The 21078-nt window shown below is 38.1% G+C and overlaps 1 protein-coding gene across 2 annotated transcripts in view; it reads left to right on the forward strand.

The window, feature by feature from the left end:
- The window catches only part of FAM120C (family with sequence similarity 120 member C), a 96682-nt gene that overhangs the window by 37396 nt on the left and 38208 nt on the right, over positions 1–21078 (forward strand). For both annotated transcript variants that reach the window (XM_031445122.2, XM_064483123.1), the window contains exons 5-10: positions 815–917; positions 1484–1560; positions 2004–2284; positions 3256–3529; positions 4691–4862; positions 19517–19766. In XM_031445122.2, coding sequence (XP_031300982.2) covers positions 815–917; positions 1484–1560; positions 2004–2284; positions 3256–3529; positions 4691–4862; positions 19517–19766 — 1157 coding nt within the window. The remainder of the gene's footprint in view (positions 1–814; positions 918–1483; positions 1561–2003; positions 2285–3255; positions 3530–4690; positions 4863–19516; positions 19767–21078) is intronic.

The raw sequence follows: 21078 nt of genomic DNA on the forward strand, positions 1-21078 counted from the left end.
GGAACTGTATTCAATATCTTGTAATAACCTTTAATGAAAATGAATATATGTATGTATATGCATGACTGGGACATTGTGCTGTACACCAGAAATTGATACATTGTAACTGACTGTACTTCAATAAAAATAATAAATAATAAATAAATAAAAATAAATGGAGCTTCTATAAACATTTCTGTACAGGTTTTTGTATGAACATAAGACTACTGAAAGAGGATATCTTTGTCTTGTTCTTGATCTTTGGAGGAAGCATTCAGTCAGCATTAAGTATAATATTAGCTATAGGTTTTACAGATGCATGTTACCAGGTTGAGAAAGTTCTCTTCTATTCTTAGCTTACTGAGAGGTTTTTATCATTAATGGATGGTATATTTTTTCTAATGCGTATTGTTTGTTTATGTTGATAGGATCATGTGATTTTTCTTCTTTAGTCCATTGGTTTTTGAATATTGAACCATCCTTGTATTCCCAGGCTATAGTAAAAATGTATTACTCCCTTTTTATATTGTTGCATTTGAATTACTAGTATCTCACTGAGTATTTTTACATGTATTTTCATGAGTAATATTGCACTGTACTTTTTGTGTGTGCATGTGCTGTCTTTGTCTGGTTTTAATATCAGAATAATATCAGGATAATGCTAGACTCATAAAATGAGTTGGCCTACTCTTTTCTGCAGCAAGAAAAATTGCTCTCTTGGGTTTCCTTAAACGTTTGATTTCTGCTATTGTTTTGACTCCCAAATTATAAATTGCATGAAAAAAATACTCTCATATTATTTCTTCTTCTGAACATCTGATGTTCCAACATCCAGTCCAGGACAGAAGATAAAATAGAGCGATTCAAGAAAGCAGTTGAGTACTATTCAGTCACAACTAAACTCTCTTCACTGCCAGTTGGTCCCTCCTCCTTTCTAGGTAAGGCTTCTACCTGACCCCAAGCTGGTCTGTCTGTAGGGGAAACTGAGTTAGTCCCTCAGGAACTCCTGGGCCAGAGTGGAATCACTTGTTTGTACTGCACCCTCCTAGAAGTCATTCCTGTTTGGTAGACATTCTCCTTTTGATTTCCATGTAGTAAGAGAAATGACATGAGACAGGGCCCTGATTTCTTGAATTTATAGATGAAATCCAATGCCATTTCCTTAGGTTGGACTTCTTCTGGTGCTAACCTCCATTGTGGCCTGTATATGTAAAATAGCCCTGTCTGTGGGATCAGGCCTGAGTTTGAATTCCACCTCTGCTATGTACTAGCTGTGTGATCTTGGCAAGTCACATTTGTATGAAATGTGACTCATGGTACCTCCTTAATAGGGTTGTTATCAGAGGAAATAATTTACGTAAGGTTCCTGGCATGGCACGCAGTAGCTGCTCAATAATTTGTAGCTTATTTATTAATAATTGCTCAGGTGATAGGGGGTTAGCAGAATGTAACAGGGCCGAATTATTAGGACTGATTAAATTATAGCCCTTTCTCTTTGCATCAGGTTTTCGGAATAACCGGCTTGGAAATCCTCCCCTTCCACGAAATCAAATGGGCACTATCTCTGGTGGAAAACCAATGGTAAGTATCTTTTAAGAAGCTTGAGACCATTTGATAGCGTTAGACTCAGCTTGCTTCCCAGTTTTTATAATCTAAGTTAAGGAGTTAGGATGATTCAGTATTATGAGAACATCAAAGCTGTATATACCTATGTCACATTCTCAAATGGAGGCTGGCAGACTGTGTAAACATCCAAATCAGTAACCACTAAGACATGTGAAGGTAGATTAGCTAATGTTGGAAGAATGGTTTTAGGAGACATAGATTGGTCCATTGTCCTGCCTTGGGAAGATTCCATCTGTACATCACTGTTAGAATTATTTCTTGTTATTCTCAGTAGGTTCTTTGTATCCCAACAATTCCAGCTACTGGCACCATCCACTATGTCACAGCTTCTGGGGCAGCCATCTTGGAGCCTGGTAAAATGTTAAATAAATAGCTTTTCTGTCTCTTTTGTCCTTTAGTTTGCTCACCATGTGCCCCAGAAAATGAAATATCCACCACCATTCCCAGTGGGACCCAACTCCTCTCTTCTCTTCTCCTCCCACGCTTTGGGGGAATCCCATGCTTTTTCTGAGGATCCCATGCTGCAGGACAGCCCCTTTGCCAGTTGGGCTGTCTCTTACGATTCCTCTGCATCCCAGTTTCCCAATTACCTGACTTCCAAAGCCTCACCTCCTTTGGGACCAGACTCTTCCCACTCCTCTTCCTCTGATGGTGATGAGCCAAATGGAGCCAGCTCTGAGTAAGTATCTGTATAGGCACCCCAGGGAACAGACTTCTGAAGCATCTGTGTTCTTTTGCTGGTAACCTGGGTAGGGGGTGTGGGAAAATGTATTTTCCTGGCTTTTTTTCTGGGACTTTCTGCTCTTAAGTGAAGTAGGAAAACTCTCTCTATGCTTGGCCACTTCATGCTCATTTGGACTGTGTGTAGGTGGTAATTTTCAGATACCCAGGCCGCTGAGGTAGAAGGCATATAGCGGCTGGTTAGGGAAGCCCTGCCTGGTAGGAATGTGCTATGTATCATGGCTGTCATTTCTCAATTTGTGAGGGGGAATAGACTGAATGTAAAAAAAATAAAATTGAAAAGACTTTATAGAGTTGAAGTATTAGAACAGTTGAGTATGCAGTTATATTGCTTAGCAACTCAGACAGGGTTCTGAGGATTAAACAGTGGGATTTTGTACGAACTCATTTGTTTTTAGATAATTCCTCCAAGCAGATTATTCCTCGGAGGCAGAGCTGCTTCACGGTTTCAATTGTAATTATTTTCTCAGAACATAAGCAAATTCTAAACATGGCCTCTTAAAAGATATAAAGGATTCAGGATGGTTCCCATGGCTTTTGATCACTTTGGTTTATATCAGATGAAAGAAGCCAGGAGGGTAGTAATGGCCACTAAGAGGAAAGCTATCAGGTCCAGTGCTAACCCAGTGTCCTGGCTTCCAGAGGATTTGTAAGATTCCTTGGGATCAAAGCCAGCATCTTGAGTTAGAATATTCTTATCAACCTCCTTTCTCTCTTCTACACTGTCTTTTTTTTTTGGTGTATATATATATATTATATATTATATATATATTATAATATTATATATATTTTGAAGTATAGTCAATTTACACTGTTGTGTCAATTTCTGGTATACAGCATAATGCTTCAGTTATACATGAATATACATATATTCCTTTTCATATCACACTGCCTTTTTAAACCTTTTAGTCACATCACAGAAACACTTCAGCAGCAGCCTGGATGGGAGGATCCAAATGGTGACAGAGGGTCCTGGGTGCAGCCCATCGATGCTGGAGTTTCAGATGCTAGCCTGGGTGATGGGGAGCCCCACATCCCATCTCTGCTGTCTATGTCTACGAGGAACCACATGGACATCACCATTCCACCCTTACCTCCAGTTGCTCCAGAAGTCTTGCGGGTTGCTGAACACAGACATCGAAGGGGTCTTATGTACCCATATATCTACCATGTCCTCACTAAGGTAAGAGAGTCTATCAACACGTACCTCCGTGCTCTCAACACTGTACTTCACACTTCCTAGGACAGTAAGTTATGAGAGAAAATTCTGATCATTGGTATTGAAGGGAGATCAAAGGAGACCAGGTGTGCTGGGGCCCCTTATTGTATTAAGGGTCCCTCATGAGGTGATACCAGCAGGAGATGGGACTGTGCAGTAAATGAGGCCTGGATGTGTAATGGTGAGATTTTTTTTTTCTTTTTAACCTTTTTTTTTTTAAAAATATATATATCTTGTTTAATGCATTTACCTATCAATTCTTGTTTGGGAGAAGAACACAGTCATGAGATTAGACTGCTGGGAAAATTTCAACAATCCCTTTGGTCCCAACGCTGAAAACAGCTGAGAAAAGCACACATCTAGAAAGGCAAACAAGAAACTGAGGCCACCAAAGAATCTTTTAAGCATTCTATTTGCTACATTTCAGAAAATGTAACATTGGTAGTATAGTTATTTTCATTTAAAAGATGGTTCTTGCAGCATCATTCATGTCTGCCTTCAGGAATCATGTTTGCAAGGATCAGTTTTTTGTTTGTTTTTTCAAATAAGTAATTTGAAAACAAAAAACAGTGTGATATTGGCCCTCTAAAAGGAAAGAATGAGACCCTTTTCCTTGTTTCAACCGGTGCTTTAAGAAAAAGCAGGCTAAGCACTGAGGCCGGCCATCACAGGTGAGCAGAGCCATCAAGAGTTTTGAAGAAGATAATGCACCAAGTTTGTGCATCTGGTCTAGGTACGGACACAATCTAAGAAGAGGTATTCTGCTTTTGTTCTTTACTTCTTCCTCCACTTCTCCAGAACTATTCCCCTTCTCCGGTCTTCCCATACAAGTCTAACCCCCAGCAAAATGTCTAAGATAAATTTTCCGCATTTAGTCAACTATAGTCAGTCATAGCAGAGACTTTAAAAATAGAAGATAGCTTTTAAGCTGGCTGTGGTCAGCTGGGCTTGTTACAGCTTCTTTTTAGTCTGAAATTCTGTCTAAATACGAGTAGAAAATTTAATAGGTGACTACAGAGGCTACAGTTCATTACTGGGGTTGTTCTTAGCTCAATTTGGTATTTCAAAACTCCAAACCTTGAGGTAATTCATTTTCTCCTTTCTTCTGAACCATTTTCTTGTTAGGGTGAGATTAAGATCCCTGTATGTATTGAGGATGAGTGTAACATGGAGCTGCCTCCAGCTGCTCTCCTGTTCCGGTCAGCTCGTCAATATGTATATGGGGTCCTTTTCAGTCTGGCAGAGACACAGCGGAAAATGGAACGCCTGGCCATACGGCGGCGGCTGCCTGTAGAAGGTAAGTGTGGTTCTCGCTTTGACAGTTTTCTCAAACTTTGGACTCAGAGCAAAATGTCTATGCAAGTACATCATATTTTTGCTATGGAACAGTCTTTGACAAAATGCATAATTCCCAGAATACATATTGGTATGGGAAATGCATTAACTTAAGCCCCAATTCTTTAATTATTAAGCATTCAAGGGTGACTGGTACTTATAAGAACCAGGCTGGACTTAACAAATGTGGAGGCGTGTCAGACAGTTTCTCCTCCTCCGTGAGGTTTTTGCTTTGGGATTTGATCCTGTAGGTAGTTGGAGCCATTGAAATGTTTTAAGCTGCAGAGTGACATGATCGAATTAGTGTGTTCAAAAGAAACAACTAGATTTCTGCTTCTGGGAAGATGGAGTAAATATACTTTTCCGTATTCCTCCTGCTAAATAAATCTAAAAGCTCAGGATATTATATATAAAAGAAGCACAAGAGGGAGGAATAACTTAGATCAATTAGGAGTTTGAGATTAATATATACACACTGCTATATATAACATAGATAAACAAGGACCTACTGTGTAACACAAGGAACTGTATTCAATATCTTGTAATAACCTATAATGAAAAAGAATATAGATAGATACATATCTATATCTATAGCTATATATCTGAATCACTTTGCTGTACACCTGAAACTAACACAACATTGTGGATCAACTGTACTTCAATTAAAAAAAAAAAGTACAAGACATTCAAGAAATTGAAGAGAAGTTGGCAGACTGGCTAAGGACCTTGGGATCCAAGGAATGACGTAGTAGTGAGTTCCCTGGGTTTTCTTTGTGCCTTATATATTCCAGACTGGGTGCAGGACAAGCTGACAGCCCAGAAACATGAACAGTTGCAGACTAATTAAAAAAACCCCAAGAAAAGCCTGCTTTCTCTAGCCAAAGTACCCAAAAGGAACAACCTAACAATAGAGAAAATTTTTGTATAATAACAGTTCTACTCCAGCCAAACACAAGAGAAAAACTGTAGCCTACTCCTACCCTGACCAGCAGAGGCCAAATAAAGAACCTAGCCTTCAACCCTTGCCAGACCATAGCAGAGTGTGCCGCCTGCCCCTGCTGTGGAGGTGTAAGACAAGGCCAAGTGGGGAACTAGAACTTCCACTCACACTTGGCAGTAATGAGTCAGCATCCTCCTTCACCCACCAGAGTGGTATCAGACAAGACCTGCTAAAACACAAAATTTAAATAAGATCCAGAGTCTTTCAAAATAATACCACAAATATCAAGTTTTGAATTGAAAATCCCTCATCCTACCAAGAATCAGAAAGATTTCAAACAGATCTCAAACTGACTGAGGAAGAAAAATCAGTAGATGCCAACACTGATATCACGGATGATTGAATTACCTGAAAAGGATTTCAAAGCAGCCATCATAGAAATGCTTTGACAAACAATTCTGAACATTCTTGATACAAATTAAAAATAGAAAGTCTTACCAAAGAGATATAATACATAGATAAGGACAAATGGAAACTAAGAACTTACAAAAAACAATAACTGAAATAAAGCACTCAGTAGATGGGTTAAACTGCAGATTGGAAACAGAAAATAATCAATGAACTTGGAGACAGAACAATAGAAATTGTATACTCTGAATAACTGAGAGAAAATAGACTGGAAAAAAAGAACAGATATCAGTGGAACTATAACAAAAGACCTAATATTCATGTCATCAGAGTCTCAGAAAGAAAGGAGAAAGGGGGTAGGGCTGCAAAAGTGTTCAAAGAAATAATAGCTGAAATATTCCCAAATTTGGCAAAAACATAAGCCCACAGATTCAAGAATGTGAGTGAATTATAAACAGTATAAACCCAAAGAAATCCACACCAAGATACATCACAGTCAAACCTTTGAAAGCTAAGGACAGAAAACTATTGAAAGCAGCCAGAGAGAAGTGATGCTTTACCTATGGAAAAAAGAAATACAAATTTAACAGCTGATATTTTATCAGAAGCCATGGAGTCCCTTCTGCCACAGCATTTTCAAAGGTCAAAAGAAAAGAATTGTCAAGAGCCAAGATGGTGGAGTAGGAAGACCCTGAGCTCACCTCCTCCCATGGACACAACAAAATTACAACTATCTACAGAGAGAAACTATCCATGAGAGTGACCTGAAGACTAGCAGAAAACATCTACAACTAAAGATATAAAGAAGGAAACAGAACAAGACTGGTAGCAGGGGTGGAATTGTGGTATAGTCAAGAGCCATTCTGCCAGGTGGGTGACCTACAAATGGGAGGATAATTACAATTGCAAAGGTTCTCCCCAAGGAGCTAGGGGTCCAAGCTTCACATCATAATCCCCAGCCTGGGAGTCCTGCACCAGGATGATAAACCCCTAGAACATTTGGCTTTGAAGGCCAGTGGACCCTATCTTCAGGAGGGCCAGAGGGCTGTGAAAAATAGAAACTCTACTTATAAAGGGTGTATACAAAATCTCATAAGCTCTAAAACCCAGGGCAGAAGTAGTCATTTGAAAAGATCCTGGGTCAGACCAAGTGCTGGTCTTGGGAGAGCCTCCCAGAGAGGCAGGAAGCAATTGAAACTCACCCCGAGGGCATAGAATCTGGCAGCAGCCATTTCTGGGAGCTCATCCTACCACAGGGATATTGGTGCTTGTAAGTGCCATCTTGGAACCTTCTCTCTAGCTTATTAGTGCCTACGCCTGGCCTACCCACCAGCTGATCAGCACCAGTTCTGGGACATCTTAAGCCAGGTAGCTAGCTGAGTAGGGGCATAGACTCACTCACCAGTAGGCTGGCTGCCATACTCAGTCCCCAACCACCTAGGACCCAGCCTCGTCTACCTGCAGGCTGATAACAGCTCCAAGACCCTGGGACCTGACTCTGCCCACAGATGGGCCAGCACTAGCCCCAAGACCTGGCCTCACCCACCAGTAGGTGAACACCAGATACTACATCCCCTGGGCCCCAGCCCCACCCATTAGCCTGCCAACACTGGCTCCAGGACAAGCAACATAGAAGAGCATTACATAATGATCAAGGGATCACCCCAAGAAGAAGACATAAAAATTGTAAATAAATATGCACCCAACATAGGAACAACTAAATACAGAAAGCAAATATTAACAAACATAGGGGGAGAAATGGACAATAACACAATAATAGTAGGCACTTTAACACCAAACATACATCATCCAGACAGAAAATAAATGAAACACTGGCCTTAAATGACACATTAGTCCAAATGGACTTAGTAGGAATATATAGAACATTCCATCCAAAAACAGCAGAATACACATTCTTTTCAAGTGCACATGGAATATTCTACAGGATAAGTCACATGCTGGGTTACAAAACAAGTCAGAGTAAATTTAAAATGATTGGAATCATATCAAGCATCTTTTCCGACCACAATAGTATGATACTAGAAAGCAACTACAAAGGAAAAAAACCCTGCAAAAACCCCCCAAATACATGGAGGCTAAACAATATGCTACTAAACAACCAATAGGTCACTGAAGAATTCAAAAGGAAATCAAATAATACCTGGAGACAAATGTAAATAGAAACACAATGATCCAGAATCTATGGGATGCAGCAAAAGCAGTTCTAAGAGGGAAGTTTATAGGAATACAAGCCTACCTCAGGAAACAAACAAAAAAATCACAAATAAACAACTTAACCTTACACCTAAAGAAAGTGGAAAAAGAGGAGCAAAAAAACCCCAAAGGTAGTAAAAAGAAAGAAATAATAACGATCAGGTCAGAAATAAGTGCCACAAAGACTTTAGAAAAATAGAAAAGATCAATGAAACTAAGACCCTGTTCTTTGAAATGGTAAAATTGATAGACCTTTTGCCAGACTCATCAAGAAAAAAAGAGGGCCCAAATCAATAAAATCAGAAATGAAAAAAGAGAAGTTACAACCAACACCACAGAAATACAAAGGATCATAAGAGATTCCTATGAAAAATTTTGTGCCAATAATATGGACAACCTAGAAGATATGTACAGCCTCCCAAGACTGAATCAGGAAGAAATAGAAAATATGAACAGGTCAATTATGAAATTGAATCAGTAATTTAAAAACTCCCAACAAACACTTGCATCAAAAAGAATAAATACCTGGGAATAAATCTAACCAAGGTGGTAAAAGACCTGTACTAGGAAAATTATAAGACTTTGATGAAAGAAACTGAAGATGACACAAGCAGACAGACAGGTATACAGTGCTCATGGATTGGAAGAATTAATGTTAAAAAAGACCATACTACTCAAGGTAACCTCCAGATTCAGTGCAATCGCTTTCAGAATACCAATGGCATTTTTCACAGAACTAGAACAAACAATTCTAAAATTTATGTGGAAATACCAAAGACCCCAAATATCAAAAACAATCTAAAGAAAGAACAAAACAGGAGATAGCACAGCCCCTGATTTCAATCTGTACTACAGAGAGTTACAATAATTCCTAAGTATTTTATTTTTGGATGCAATTTTAAAAGGGATTATTTCTTTTCTTTCTTTTCATGCTATTTCATCATTAGCGTAAAGAAATTCAACTGATTTCTCTATGTTAATCTTGTATCCTGCTACCTTGCTGAATTCTTTTATCACCTGTAGTAGTTTTTGTGTGGAGCTTATAGAGTTTTCTATGTATAGTATCATGTCATCTGCATATAGTGACAATTTTACCTCTTCTCTTCCAGTTTGGACCTCTTTTCTTTATTTTTCTTGCCTGATTGCTGTGGCTAGGACTTCCAAGACTATGTTGAATAGAAGTGGTGAGAGTGGGCATCCTTGTCTTGTTCCAGATTTTAGCAGGAAGGCTTTGTTTTTCACCGTTGAGTATTATGCTGGCTGTAGGCTTGTCATATATAGCTTTTATTATGTTGCGATATGTTCCCTCTATACCTACTTTGGTAAGAGTTTTTATCATAAATCGGTGTTGAGTTTTATCAAATGCTTTTTCAGCATCTATTGAGATGGTCATATGGTTTTTTTCCTTTCTTTTGTGGATGTGGTGTATCACACTGATTGATGTGCATATGTTGAACCATCCTTGTTTCCCTGGTATGAACTAAACTTGATTATGGTATATGATCTTTTTTATGTACTGTTGGATTCTGTTTGCTAATATTTTGTTGTGGATTTTTGCATCTATATTTATCAATGTTATTGGCCTATAGCCTTCTTTTTTTGGTAGTGTCTTTGTCTGGTTTTGGTATCAGGGTAATAATGGCTTCCTAGAATGAGTTTGGGAGTATGCCCGCCTTTTCAATCTTTGGGAAGAATTTGAGAAGAATTTGTATGAGTTCTTCCTTGTAGGGTAGAATTCCCCAGTGAAGCCAACTGGTCCTGGACTATTGTTTGTAGGGAGGCTTTTTTATTCCTTTTTCTAGTCATTTCTAATGATCAATCTATTCAAGTGGTCTGTTTGTTCTTGATTCAGTCTTGGTGGACTGTATGTTTCCAGAAACTTTTCCATTTCTTCTAGGTTGTCCAATTTCTTTCCATATATTTGTTCATAGTATTCTCATGGGGTTTTTTTGTATTTCTGTGATATTGGTTGTAATTTCTCCATTTTTTTCTTATTGTATTTGTGTTCTCTCTTTTCTTCTTGGTGAGCCTGGCCAGAGGGTTGTCGATTTTATTTACTCTTTCAGAAAAATAGCTCTTGGTTTGATTGATTTTTTTCCTATTTTTTTTAATCTCATGTTTATTTCCTCCCTGCTCTTTACTATTTCCTTCCTTCTGCTGATTTTAGGTTTTGTTTACTCTTCTTTTTTTAATTCTTTTAGGTGACAGTTTAGGTTGTTTACTTGAGATTGCTCTTGTTTTTTGAGGAAGGCCTGTGTCACTATGAACTGTTAGGACTGCTTTTGCTGCATCCCATAGATTTTGTATTGTTGTGTTTTCATTGTCATTTGTCTCGAAGTATTTTTTAATTTCTTCTTTTGATTTCATTGACTCATTGGTTTTTTAGTAGCATGTTGTTTAATCTCCATGCTGGCATTTGTTTCTTGTTTGTTTTTGTGTGGTTGATTTCTAGTTTCATGGCATTGTGGTCAGAAAAGATGCTTGAAATAATTTCTATCTTAAACTTGTTGAGGCTTCTTTTGTGTTCGAGTATATGATCTATCCTAGAGAATGTTCCATGCGCACTTGAAAAAAAATGTATATTCTGTTTTGGGTTGATGTAATGTCGTAAAAACATCAACCAACTCCCAACTGTTCTATTGTGTCATTTAGTTTTTCCATTGCCTATTGATTTTCTGTCTGGAAGATCTGTCCAGTGATGTTAATGGGGTATTAAAGTCTTCTACTATTAATTGTCTTCCCATCAATTTCTCCCTGTATGTCTGTTAGTATTTGCTTTAGTATTTAGGTGCTCCTATATTGGGTTCATATATGTTAACGAGGGTAATAGCCTCCTCTTGTATTACTCCTGTAATCATTATATAGTGTCTTTCTTTATCCTTCCTTATGGCCTTTGTTTTAAAGTCTACTTTGTGTGAAATCAGTATTGCTATACCTGCTTTATTGTCATTTCCATTTGCATCTTTTTCCATCCTCTCACTTTCAATCTATGTGTGTTCTTCACCCTAAATTAGGTCTCTTATGCAGCATTCTTGTTTTATTATCCAGTCTGCTACTCTTTGTCTTTTGATTGGAGCATTTAGTCCATTGACATTTATGGTAATTATTGAGAGATGTGTGTTTTTGCCATTTTGAACTAACTTTTCCAGTTGATTTGGTATTTCCTCTTTGTTCCTTTTTCTTTTTGTGGTTTGATAATTTTCTTTTGTATTATCTTGGTTTCTTTTTGGGTTTTGTGACTCTGTTGTATGCTTTTGATTTCTGGTTACCTTGTTTTTCAAGTATATTCACCCATTACTATATCTGTTAAAAACTGATAGCCACATAAGCTCAAACACATCCTAAAAAGAACAGAAAACATAAAAATCTATGTTTTCTTGCTCCCCTCTCCCACCTTTAATAATTTTGATGTCCTCTTTTACATCTTCATGTTTATTCTATTGCAACTCATTGTAGTTATTGCCTTTCCAATTATGGTTTTCTCCTTTCTATAGCATCCTGCTTCTTTTCTATTTAGAGAAGAACTTTCAATATTTTTTTTAGCATAGGTTTAGTATTGCTGAATTTTTCTTCAAGTTTTTGCTTGTCTGTGAAGTTCTTTACATCTCCTTCTATTCTAAAGGATAGTTTTGCTGGATAGAATATTCTAGGTTGCAGATTTTTCTCCTTTAGGAGTTTGAATATATCTTGCCACTCCCTTCTGTCCTGTAGTGTTTGTGTAGATAAATCAGCTGAAAACCTTATTGGGGTTCCCTTGCAACTAACTCTGTTTTTTTCTTGCTGCTTTTAGAATCATTTCTTTACCTTTAAACTTGGCCATCTTGATTATAATATGTCTTGCTGTAGGTTTATTTGGGTTCTTCTTGTTTGGGACCCTCTGTGCCTCCTGTACTTGGATATCTGTTTCCTTCTTTAGGTTTGGAAAGTTTTCTGTCATGATTTCTTCAAGTACCTTTTCAATCCCCTTTTCTCTTTCTTCTCCTTCTGAGGCCCCTATTATGCATAGGTTAGCATGCTTTATATTATGTCATAGGTCCCTTATATTGCTTTCATTGGTTTTTAACTTGCTTTTCTCTCTTTTGTTCTGATTGAGTGACTTCTGTTATCCTGACATCTAAGTCACTTATTTGTTCCTCTGCATTATCTTGTCTGCTTTTGACTGCCTTTAGCTCGGTTCTTACCTCAGCAATTGAGTTTTATCTTTTTAATTGTCTCCTCTTTATAGTTTCTATTTCCTTTTCATAGTATTCTGCATGTTTATTCATAGTCTCTTAATTCCTTCAGTGCTTTGATCACTCCCTTTTTGAAGTCATGATCTAATAGGCCATCGAGGTGTATTTCACTGATCATTGTTTCAGGGGATTTTGCTTGTTCTTTTAATTGAAAGTATTTCCTCTGTTTCTTCATTTTACTTATGTCTCTGGCACTATGGAGCATCAGTTATCTACTGTGGTCCCGAAGGGCTGTTTTTTATTTTTCTTTAAAGAGGATGGGTTCCTGTGTCGACTGTGTGCCTCTAATAATTTTGTTGTGAGGTCTGTTTTTAGTATGGATGTTTGCTACGTCTTTCTTCTGTGAGTGTTGGCTGTTATCCCTTTGATTGGGTGTGTGGCCAGTGCTGTAGTGATCGGACCCTGCCCTGGTTGTTGAGCAGGGCCTCCTTTTTGTTCTGTGGTTGTCACAGCCCTGATAGGGGCTGGCTCTGTTCCAGTTTTATTGGAATGGAGGCTTGCATACCGTTTCTGAGCTGTGGTGCGTGGTAGGCGGGGTTGGAGCTCTTCAAGTACTCTTTGTTGACTTTGCCCTTGTCCCTCCTTTTGCTGTGGAAATGTCAATACTCTGCTCTGGTGTCCCCCATGTTCTCTGCCCTCAGAGGTATCATTGCAGATCTGCCAACATCTGGGTGTTGTGGCATGGTGTGCTATCAGGTCAGTGCCATCTCCTACACCGTGTCCACAAACGGTACACAAGTCTGCTGAAAATGCGGTTCCTGCACTCACCCCGCTGTGCAGACTCCACTCATTTATCTACAAGGCCAGCAATCACAGAGCCCCTAGACCCACAGTGATTGTGCAGGCATGCTGCCGGGTCAGCACCATCCCCAGTACCCCGTCCACATAGGGTATGCAGTTCTGCTGTAAACTGTGCACCTGCACTTGTCCCTGCTGTGTGAGAACTCTGCTCCTTGCTCATTTGTCTTAGAGGCACGGGTCCACAAAGGCACTCATGGAGCAAATCAGTCCCCTCTCCCTGGAGATTTAAAGAAATCTCCATCCCGCCTATTACATTGCAGAGTCCCTGCGTACAGATTCAGGTTTCAACCCCACTTCCACCTGGGAGCCATGCACCAGCAGATATGGTGGCTATGGCAGAGCCCTGCCGCTCTTCTGAGAACACACCAGTAATGGTGCCGCAGGCCTGCAGAGACAGAGGCTTCCACCCAGCTGCATCGTGCCCCTCCCCCCAACATGCACCAGCAGTGTTGCTTTTTTATGGGGGACCCAGGCTGTTCTGTACTGTATACACTCACAGCCATGGCCCACAAAACACTCCTGCCCCCTGAGGCTGCCTCTATGCAGTGTGCCTCAGCCCCTCTGCCTGGCTCAGGCAGCCTGTTCTGGCCTACCCCTGCCAGCTCGCATCTAGGGCTGGGGATCACAGGGACCCTTTGTGCTGGTTTCTCTCAGTCCTTTTGGCTACGTGGTTGCTGTGCACTCCTCTGAGCCTCAGAGGTTCCCCCTCCGTCCCTGCTGACTTCTCTATTGGAGAGAGGTTGTCCCAGTGTAAGAGCACTATTCCTCTTTTGCCACTCCTTCCGCATAGGACAGGTCCTGCACTGATTTCTTTCTTTTTATTCCCTCCTGCCAGATTTTTGAGGAATTTTATCTTTTGAAGTGGGCAATGTTCTGTCAAAGTTCAGCAGGTGTTCTGAGTGAATGGGTGGGTCCGTGGATGTCTCTCTTGGTGTATTCACGGGAGAGGGTGAGCTAAGAGCTTCCTTCTCCTCTGCCATCTTGGCGCCTCTACCCTTGTCTTATTCTTGATATTAGCAATTTGTGTTTTCAGTCTCTTTTTCTTTGCTGTCTTGCTAGAATTTTGTCAATTTTATTGTTCTTTTCAAAGAACCAGTTTTTATTTCATTAATTTTTCTCTATTGTTTTCCTTTTTCAATTTCATTAATTTCTGATTTTATCATTATTATTTCCTTCCTTTGGTTTGCTGTAGGTTTGGCTTTCTCCTCCTACTCTGCTTAGATGATCAGTTAAAGACTTTTCCTCTTCCCTAAATGTGAGCATTTAGTGCTATAAATTTCCCTCTCAGCAATTATTTAGTTCCATCTTACAAATTTCAATATGCTGTATTTTTATTTTCATTTAGTTCCATATATTTCTTTCTTTACCTTGAGATTTCCTTTTTGACCCATTAATTATATAGAAGTGCTTTGTTATTTTCCATGTATTTGTAGATTTTTCTGTTACCTTTTGTTTTTAACTTCTTGTTTGATTCCATAGTGGTCTGAGAATATACTCTGTATGGTTTCAATTCTTTTAAATTTTTCGAGGTGTGTTTTATGGCCCAGGATGTGATCTAACATGGCATATGTTCTGTGGCCATGTGAAATGAACATGTGTTGGGCTCTTGTTGCATGTTCTGTAAGAGTCAGTTAGATACTATTTGTTGATGGTGTCGTTGAGTTCTATATTCTTGCTGATTTTCTGTATAGTTGATCTAACCATTATTGAGAGGGGGATTGAAGTCTCTAGTTATAAGTGTGGATTTGTCTGTTTCTCATTTCATCTCTATCAGTTGTTGCATCATGTATTTTGGGGCTCTGTTATTTGATGACACACGTTTGGCATAGCTATGTCTTCTTGTTGGATTGACTCTTTTACTATTATATAATGTCCCTCTCTGTCCCAGGCAGTTTCTTTGCTCTGAAGTCAACTTAATGTGGTATTAATATAGCCATTCTTTCTGTCTTTTCATTGATGTTTTCATGGTATATTATTTTCTATTCTTTTCCTTCCAACCTACCAATATCATTTATATTTGAAGTGAATTTTTTTGTAGAAAGCATATAGTTGGGTCATGTTTTTTATCCAGTCTATCAATGTCTGTATTTAATTGGTGTAGTTAGAGCACTTACATTTAATGTAATTATTGACATGTTAGGACTTAAGCTTGTCATTTTACTTCTGTTTGTTCTCTCTGTTTTTCATATCTCTCTTTTCTTATTCTTCCCTTCCTGTGGACTACATGAACATTTTTTAGAATTCCATTTTTATGTATGTATAGCATTTTGAGTATATTATTTGTATAACTATTTCAGTATATTCAGCTATTTCATAACACTAGGTAGTATGTCGTATATACATAACTTATCACAGTCTACTGGTGCTGATGTTTTACCAGTTCAAGTGAAGTGAACCTGACCTCTTCTGCATCTCTTTACCTTCCTTCGTCTATGGCTATCTTAAGTATTTTCTCTACAGACATTGAGAGCCATATTAAAGTGTTGTAGTTTTTGTTTCAACTGTGAAACATAATTTAGAAAACTCAAGAGAAGAAGGAAAAATCTGTTGTTTTTACCCATATTTTTGTTTTCCCATTGTTTTTCCTCCTGCATGATGTTACAAGATTCCTTCTTTTATCATTTCCTTTCTGTGTAGAGAAGTACCTTTAGCCATTCTTTCAGGGTAGTTCTGCTTTTTAAAAAAAGTATCCTAGTTTTCCTTCATCTGAGGATGTTTTCATTCCTGGAGGATACTTTTGTTTGATATGGAATGAGTTTGAAGGCATTCCTTCCTCTTTGATTTTTTTGGAATCACTTGAGGAAGATAGGTGTTAGCTCTCCTTTAAATTTTTGATAGAATTCTCTATCAAGCTATCTCATCCTGGACTTTTGTTTGTTGGGAATTTGTTTGTTATGTTTGATTCAATAGAAATTAGTTGTATTTCTGTATACAGGTTTAGCATAGTTCCTTTCTAATCCCAGCAGGATTCTGTGTAGATATAGACAAGATTATTCCAATATTCATATAGAAAAACAGAGGAACTAGAATAGCTAAAACATTTTTGAGAAGGAATAATACATTGGGAGCAATCACTCTACTTGATTACAAGACTTATTGTGTAGCTACAGTAATTAAGACTGCATGGTACTGGCAATGGTATAGACATATAGGCCAATGGAACAGACTAGGGAACCCAGAAATAGCTCCACTCCAGTACAGACAACTGATTTTTGACAAAGTTGCAGAAGCACTTCATTGGAGGAGGGATAGTCTTTTTAACAAATGATACTGGATCAGTTGGACATCCATAGGTGAACAAGTACCACACATTTAGCCTAGAATCTAAAATATATAAAGAACTCTCAAAACTGAACAATATAAAAACAATCCAATTAGAAAATCAGTAAAAGACATGCACAGACATTTCACTGAAGAAGATATACATATGAAAAATAAACACAAGAAAAAATGTTCAATATCATTAGCCAACAGAGAAACGCAAATTAAAACCACAATGAAGTATCACTATATACTTATGAGAGTGGCTAAAATGAATAATGGTGATAATACCGCATGCTGGATTGGATGTGGAAAGACTGACTGGACCACTCATAATTTGTTGGTGGGAATGTAACATGGTACCACCACTCTGGAAAATAATTTGGCAGTTCCTTTTAATACTAAAAATAGACTAAGAATAAGTGTGTGGCACTTACCTTTTGGGGCATTTATCCCAGAGAAATGAAGACTTATTTTCATGCAGGAACTTGTACACGAATAATCATAGCAGCTTTATTCATAAGAGCCCCAAATTGGATACAAGATAGATATCCTTCAAAAGGTAAACCATGGTACCTCTACACCATAGAATACTACTCAGCAAAAAAGGAATGAGATATTGTTATCTGCAACAACAGGGATAGGTCTCAAGGGCATTATGCTGAGTGAAAATGCCAATCTCAAAACGTTACATACTGATTCAATTTATATAACATTCTCAAATTGACAAAATTTTGGAGATGGAGAGCAGACAGTTGCTAGGGATTAAGAATGGTGCTGGAGGGTGTTAGGTGTGACCGTAAACGGGGTAGCAAAAGGGACATCTTTGTGGTGATGGAATCATTCTGTATCTTGATTGCGGAGGTGATTACATGAATCTCCACATGATACAGAACTATACACACAGTTGTACCAATGTTAATTTCCTAACATTGATACTATAGTATAATTATTTTAGATATAACCATTGAGAGAAACCTGGTAAAGGACACATAGGACGTCTGTCTACTGTCTTTTCAATTCCCTGTGAATCTATAGTTATTAAAATAAAAGGGCCTTTTTAAAAAAGCACTCCAGTGGTTGTAGAGCATGGATGTTAGGGTGGCACAGACAGGACGAAGGCAGGGACAACAGTTTGGAGACTCTTGCCAGGTGAAAGATGATAAGATCTAAACCTTGACAATATTTGTTGTGATGAAGAAAAGAGAACAGACATAAGGGATGATAAGACAGTAGAATCAGCAGGACCTTGGAGATAACCTGATGTAGGAGGTGAAAGGCAGTAAGGACTCCGGGATGACTTCCAGGGTAACAATAGATGCTAATGTCTTAAGTAAAAGAAGCCATAGTTTAGCAGTCTGAGGTGTACTAGAAGTAGACAGAAGCCATATTCTCCTTGTCTGTTACACCTTTATAAATCTAAAAGATGTTGGTTTTTTGAGAATTTTGTGAAATTCTTTTAAGTCTTTAGGGATGTCCTATAGTCTGTTATGAAGCCAGGTATTCATGAAATTCTTCCTTGCTTCTTTCCTTGCCTAGCCTGGTACATCTACTTAAGAAATGAGTTTCAAAGTACAGTAGTCTTCCCTTATCCTTAATTTCACTTTCCATGGTTTCAGTTACCTGAGGTCAACCATGATCCAAAAATATTAAATGAAAAATTCCAGAAGTAAAGATGACATAAGTTTTAGATTGCACACTATTCTGAGTAGTGTGATGAAATCTCACATTGTCCTGCTCCCTCTCACCCAGGATGTGAATTATCCCTTTGTTCAGAGTATCCTGCCTATTAGTCACTTCATAGCCATATTGGTTATCAGATCAACTGTCACAGTATCACACTGTTTGTGTTAAAGTCAGCTTATTTTATTTAATAATGGCCCCAAAGTGCAAGAGTAGTGATGCTGGCAATTCTAATATGCCAAAGAGAAGCTGTAAAGTGCTTCCTTTAAGTGAAAAGGTGAAAGTTCTCGACTTAATAAGGGAAGAAAAAAAATCATGTGCTGAGGTTGCTAAGATATACAATAAGAACAGAAAGATCTATGGTAATAACGAGTCTCCTGTCTGTGAAAGTGTGAAGAAGGAAAAAAACTTGTGTTAGTTTTACTGTTGCATCTTGAACTGCAGAAGTTATGGACACAGTACATAGGTGCTCAGTTACAATGGAAAAGGCATTAAATTTGCACAGTAAGAGATTTTGAGAGAGAGAAACCACATTCACATAAATTTTATTACAATATATTGTTATAATTGTTCTATTTTATTATTAGTTATTGTTAATCTCTTACTGTGCCTAATTTATAAATTAAACTTTATCATAAGTCTGTATGTATATCAAAAAACATAGTATATATGGGATTCGCTGTACGTCCATGGTTTCAGGCATCCACTGGGGATTTTCAAAGATACCCCCTGAGAATAAGGGGGGGACTACTGTGTGACAGCAGAACTGTCTGACAACTGAGCTCTGATTTTTTTAATCTGCAGAATGAGCACTGCATTTTGTGATAATATAGTCATAATTCTTCTCTCTCAGGTTTGTTATGAGGAGTTAAGATTTACATTTATATGTAAAGTACTTAACACACACCAAGCACCTAATAAATACTACTCTTGCTGTTACTACTGCTAATAATACAAAATTACAGTGACAGAAAAGAAAAAGATGTTGAAATGTGATGGCGTGTATCAGTTGTGGCCAGCTGCAGAAATGCTTAGAGATTCTCTAGAGCCTGTTTTCCCTCAATTTCTATTTTCTAGTTCCTTCAGTGATCCTTAAGGAGTGGTCTGCCTATAAAGGGAAGTCACCTCAAACCCCTGAGCTGGTGTCTGCACTGACATTTCGGGAATGGACTTGCCCAAACCTCAAGAAGCTCTGGCTAGGCAAAGCGGTTGAGGACAAGAACAGAAGGATGCGTGCCTTCCTGGCCTGTATGAAGTCAGACACACCCAGTATGCTAAATCCAGCTAATGTCCCCACGCATCTGCTACTCATGTGCTGTGTACTCCGGTAAGCCATGTGACAGGGAGGTGAGCAGTTCATTTCTCTTTTACTTTCGTGGTATTTCCCTTAAGCAAATGTTTTTATGGTGTTTGGGGATGGGGTGGTTTTGTTTCATGTTGACCTTAGACATCAGAAACACTGGAATTGATTGCTATGATAGTCTTCCTAAGTTTATGATCCTCTGTCATAATCAGCCCATGCATGAACCCTCTTTTATGTTGGGTTTTATATTTGGTTTTTTTCCTCTTCAGGCTATTCCTGCTCCAGTTCCCTTCTCTTTACCCATAGTTATCCACTCTTCGGTATTTGATGTGTATCCTTCCAAGCCGTCTTCCATATATTTATTTAGACATATACGTATCCATGCCCAGTCTATAGTGATGTCTTTATGTATAGATCTTTTTCCTTTTTTAACATGAAAGATACTGTGCTGTACATCTCCTTCTATTTCTTTTTTCACTCAGTGTTATTTTTCAGATCTATCCATATTCATATGTGGTTCATTCCTGTTGACTGCTGGATTATATTCTACCCATATATCTTTATTTGTTGATCAATGGATACTTGTTTCCTGTTCTTGGATATTGTAAACAGTGCTGCAGTGAATATCATCCTAGATGCCTCTGACTCTTTGTGTTCCTCTGTCAGTTTATCTAAAGTATGTACTCAGTAGTAGAATTCCAGGGTCCTGTAAAATATGCATGTAGATTTTTCACCAAATAATTGCCAAATTGATCTAAATTATATCTGCTATAATTTATAGTCCTATGAACAATGCATAAAGATTTCTATTTCTTCATATTACTGTCAGTTCTCATATATAACTTCTTAATTTTTGCCAATCTGGTGACTTTCAAGTACTACCTTTTATTTTATTTTACTTTTTAAAATATATTTTTATTGAAGTATAGTCAGTTTACAATGTTATGTCAATTTCTGGTGTACAGCACAATACATCAGTCATATAGGAACATACATACATTTGTTTTCATATTCTTTTTAACCATAAGTTACTACAAGATATTGAATATATTTCCCTATACTATACAGTATAAACTTGTTGTTTATGTATTTTATATGTATTAGTTAGTATTTGCAAATCTCGAAGCCCCTATTTATCTCTTCCCACCCCCTTCCCCCATGATAATGATGAGTTTGTTTTCTATGTCTGTGAGTCTGTTTCTGTTTTGTAAATAAGTTCATTTTTTTTTTAGATTCCACATACAAGTGATATCATATACTAAGTGATATCATATAGTATTTTTCTTTCTCTTTCTGCCTTACTCCACTTAGAATGATGATCTCCGGGTCCATCTAT

This window comes from Camelus dromedarius, chromosome X, assembly GCF_036321535.1.
Source record: "Camelus dromedarius isolate mCamDro1 chromosome X, mCamDro1.pat, whole genome shotgun sequence".
In the NCBI taxonomy this organism is placed as follows: Eukaryota; Metazoa; Chordata; class Mammalia; order Artiodactyla; family Camelidae; genus Camelus; species Camelus dromedarius.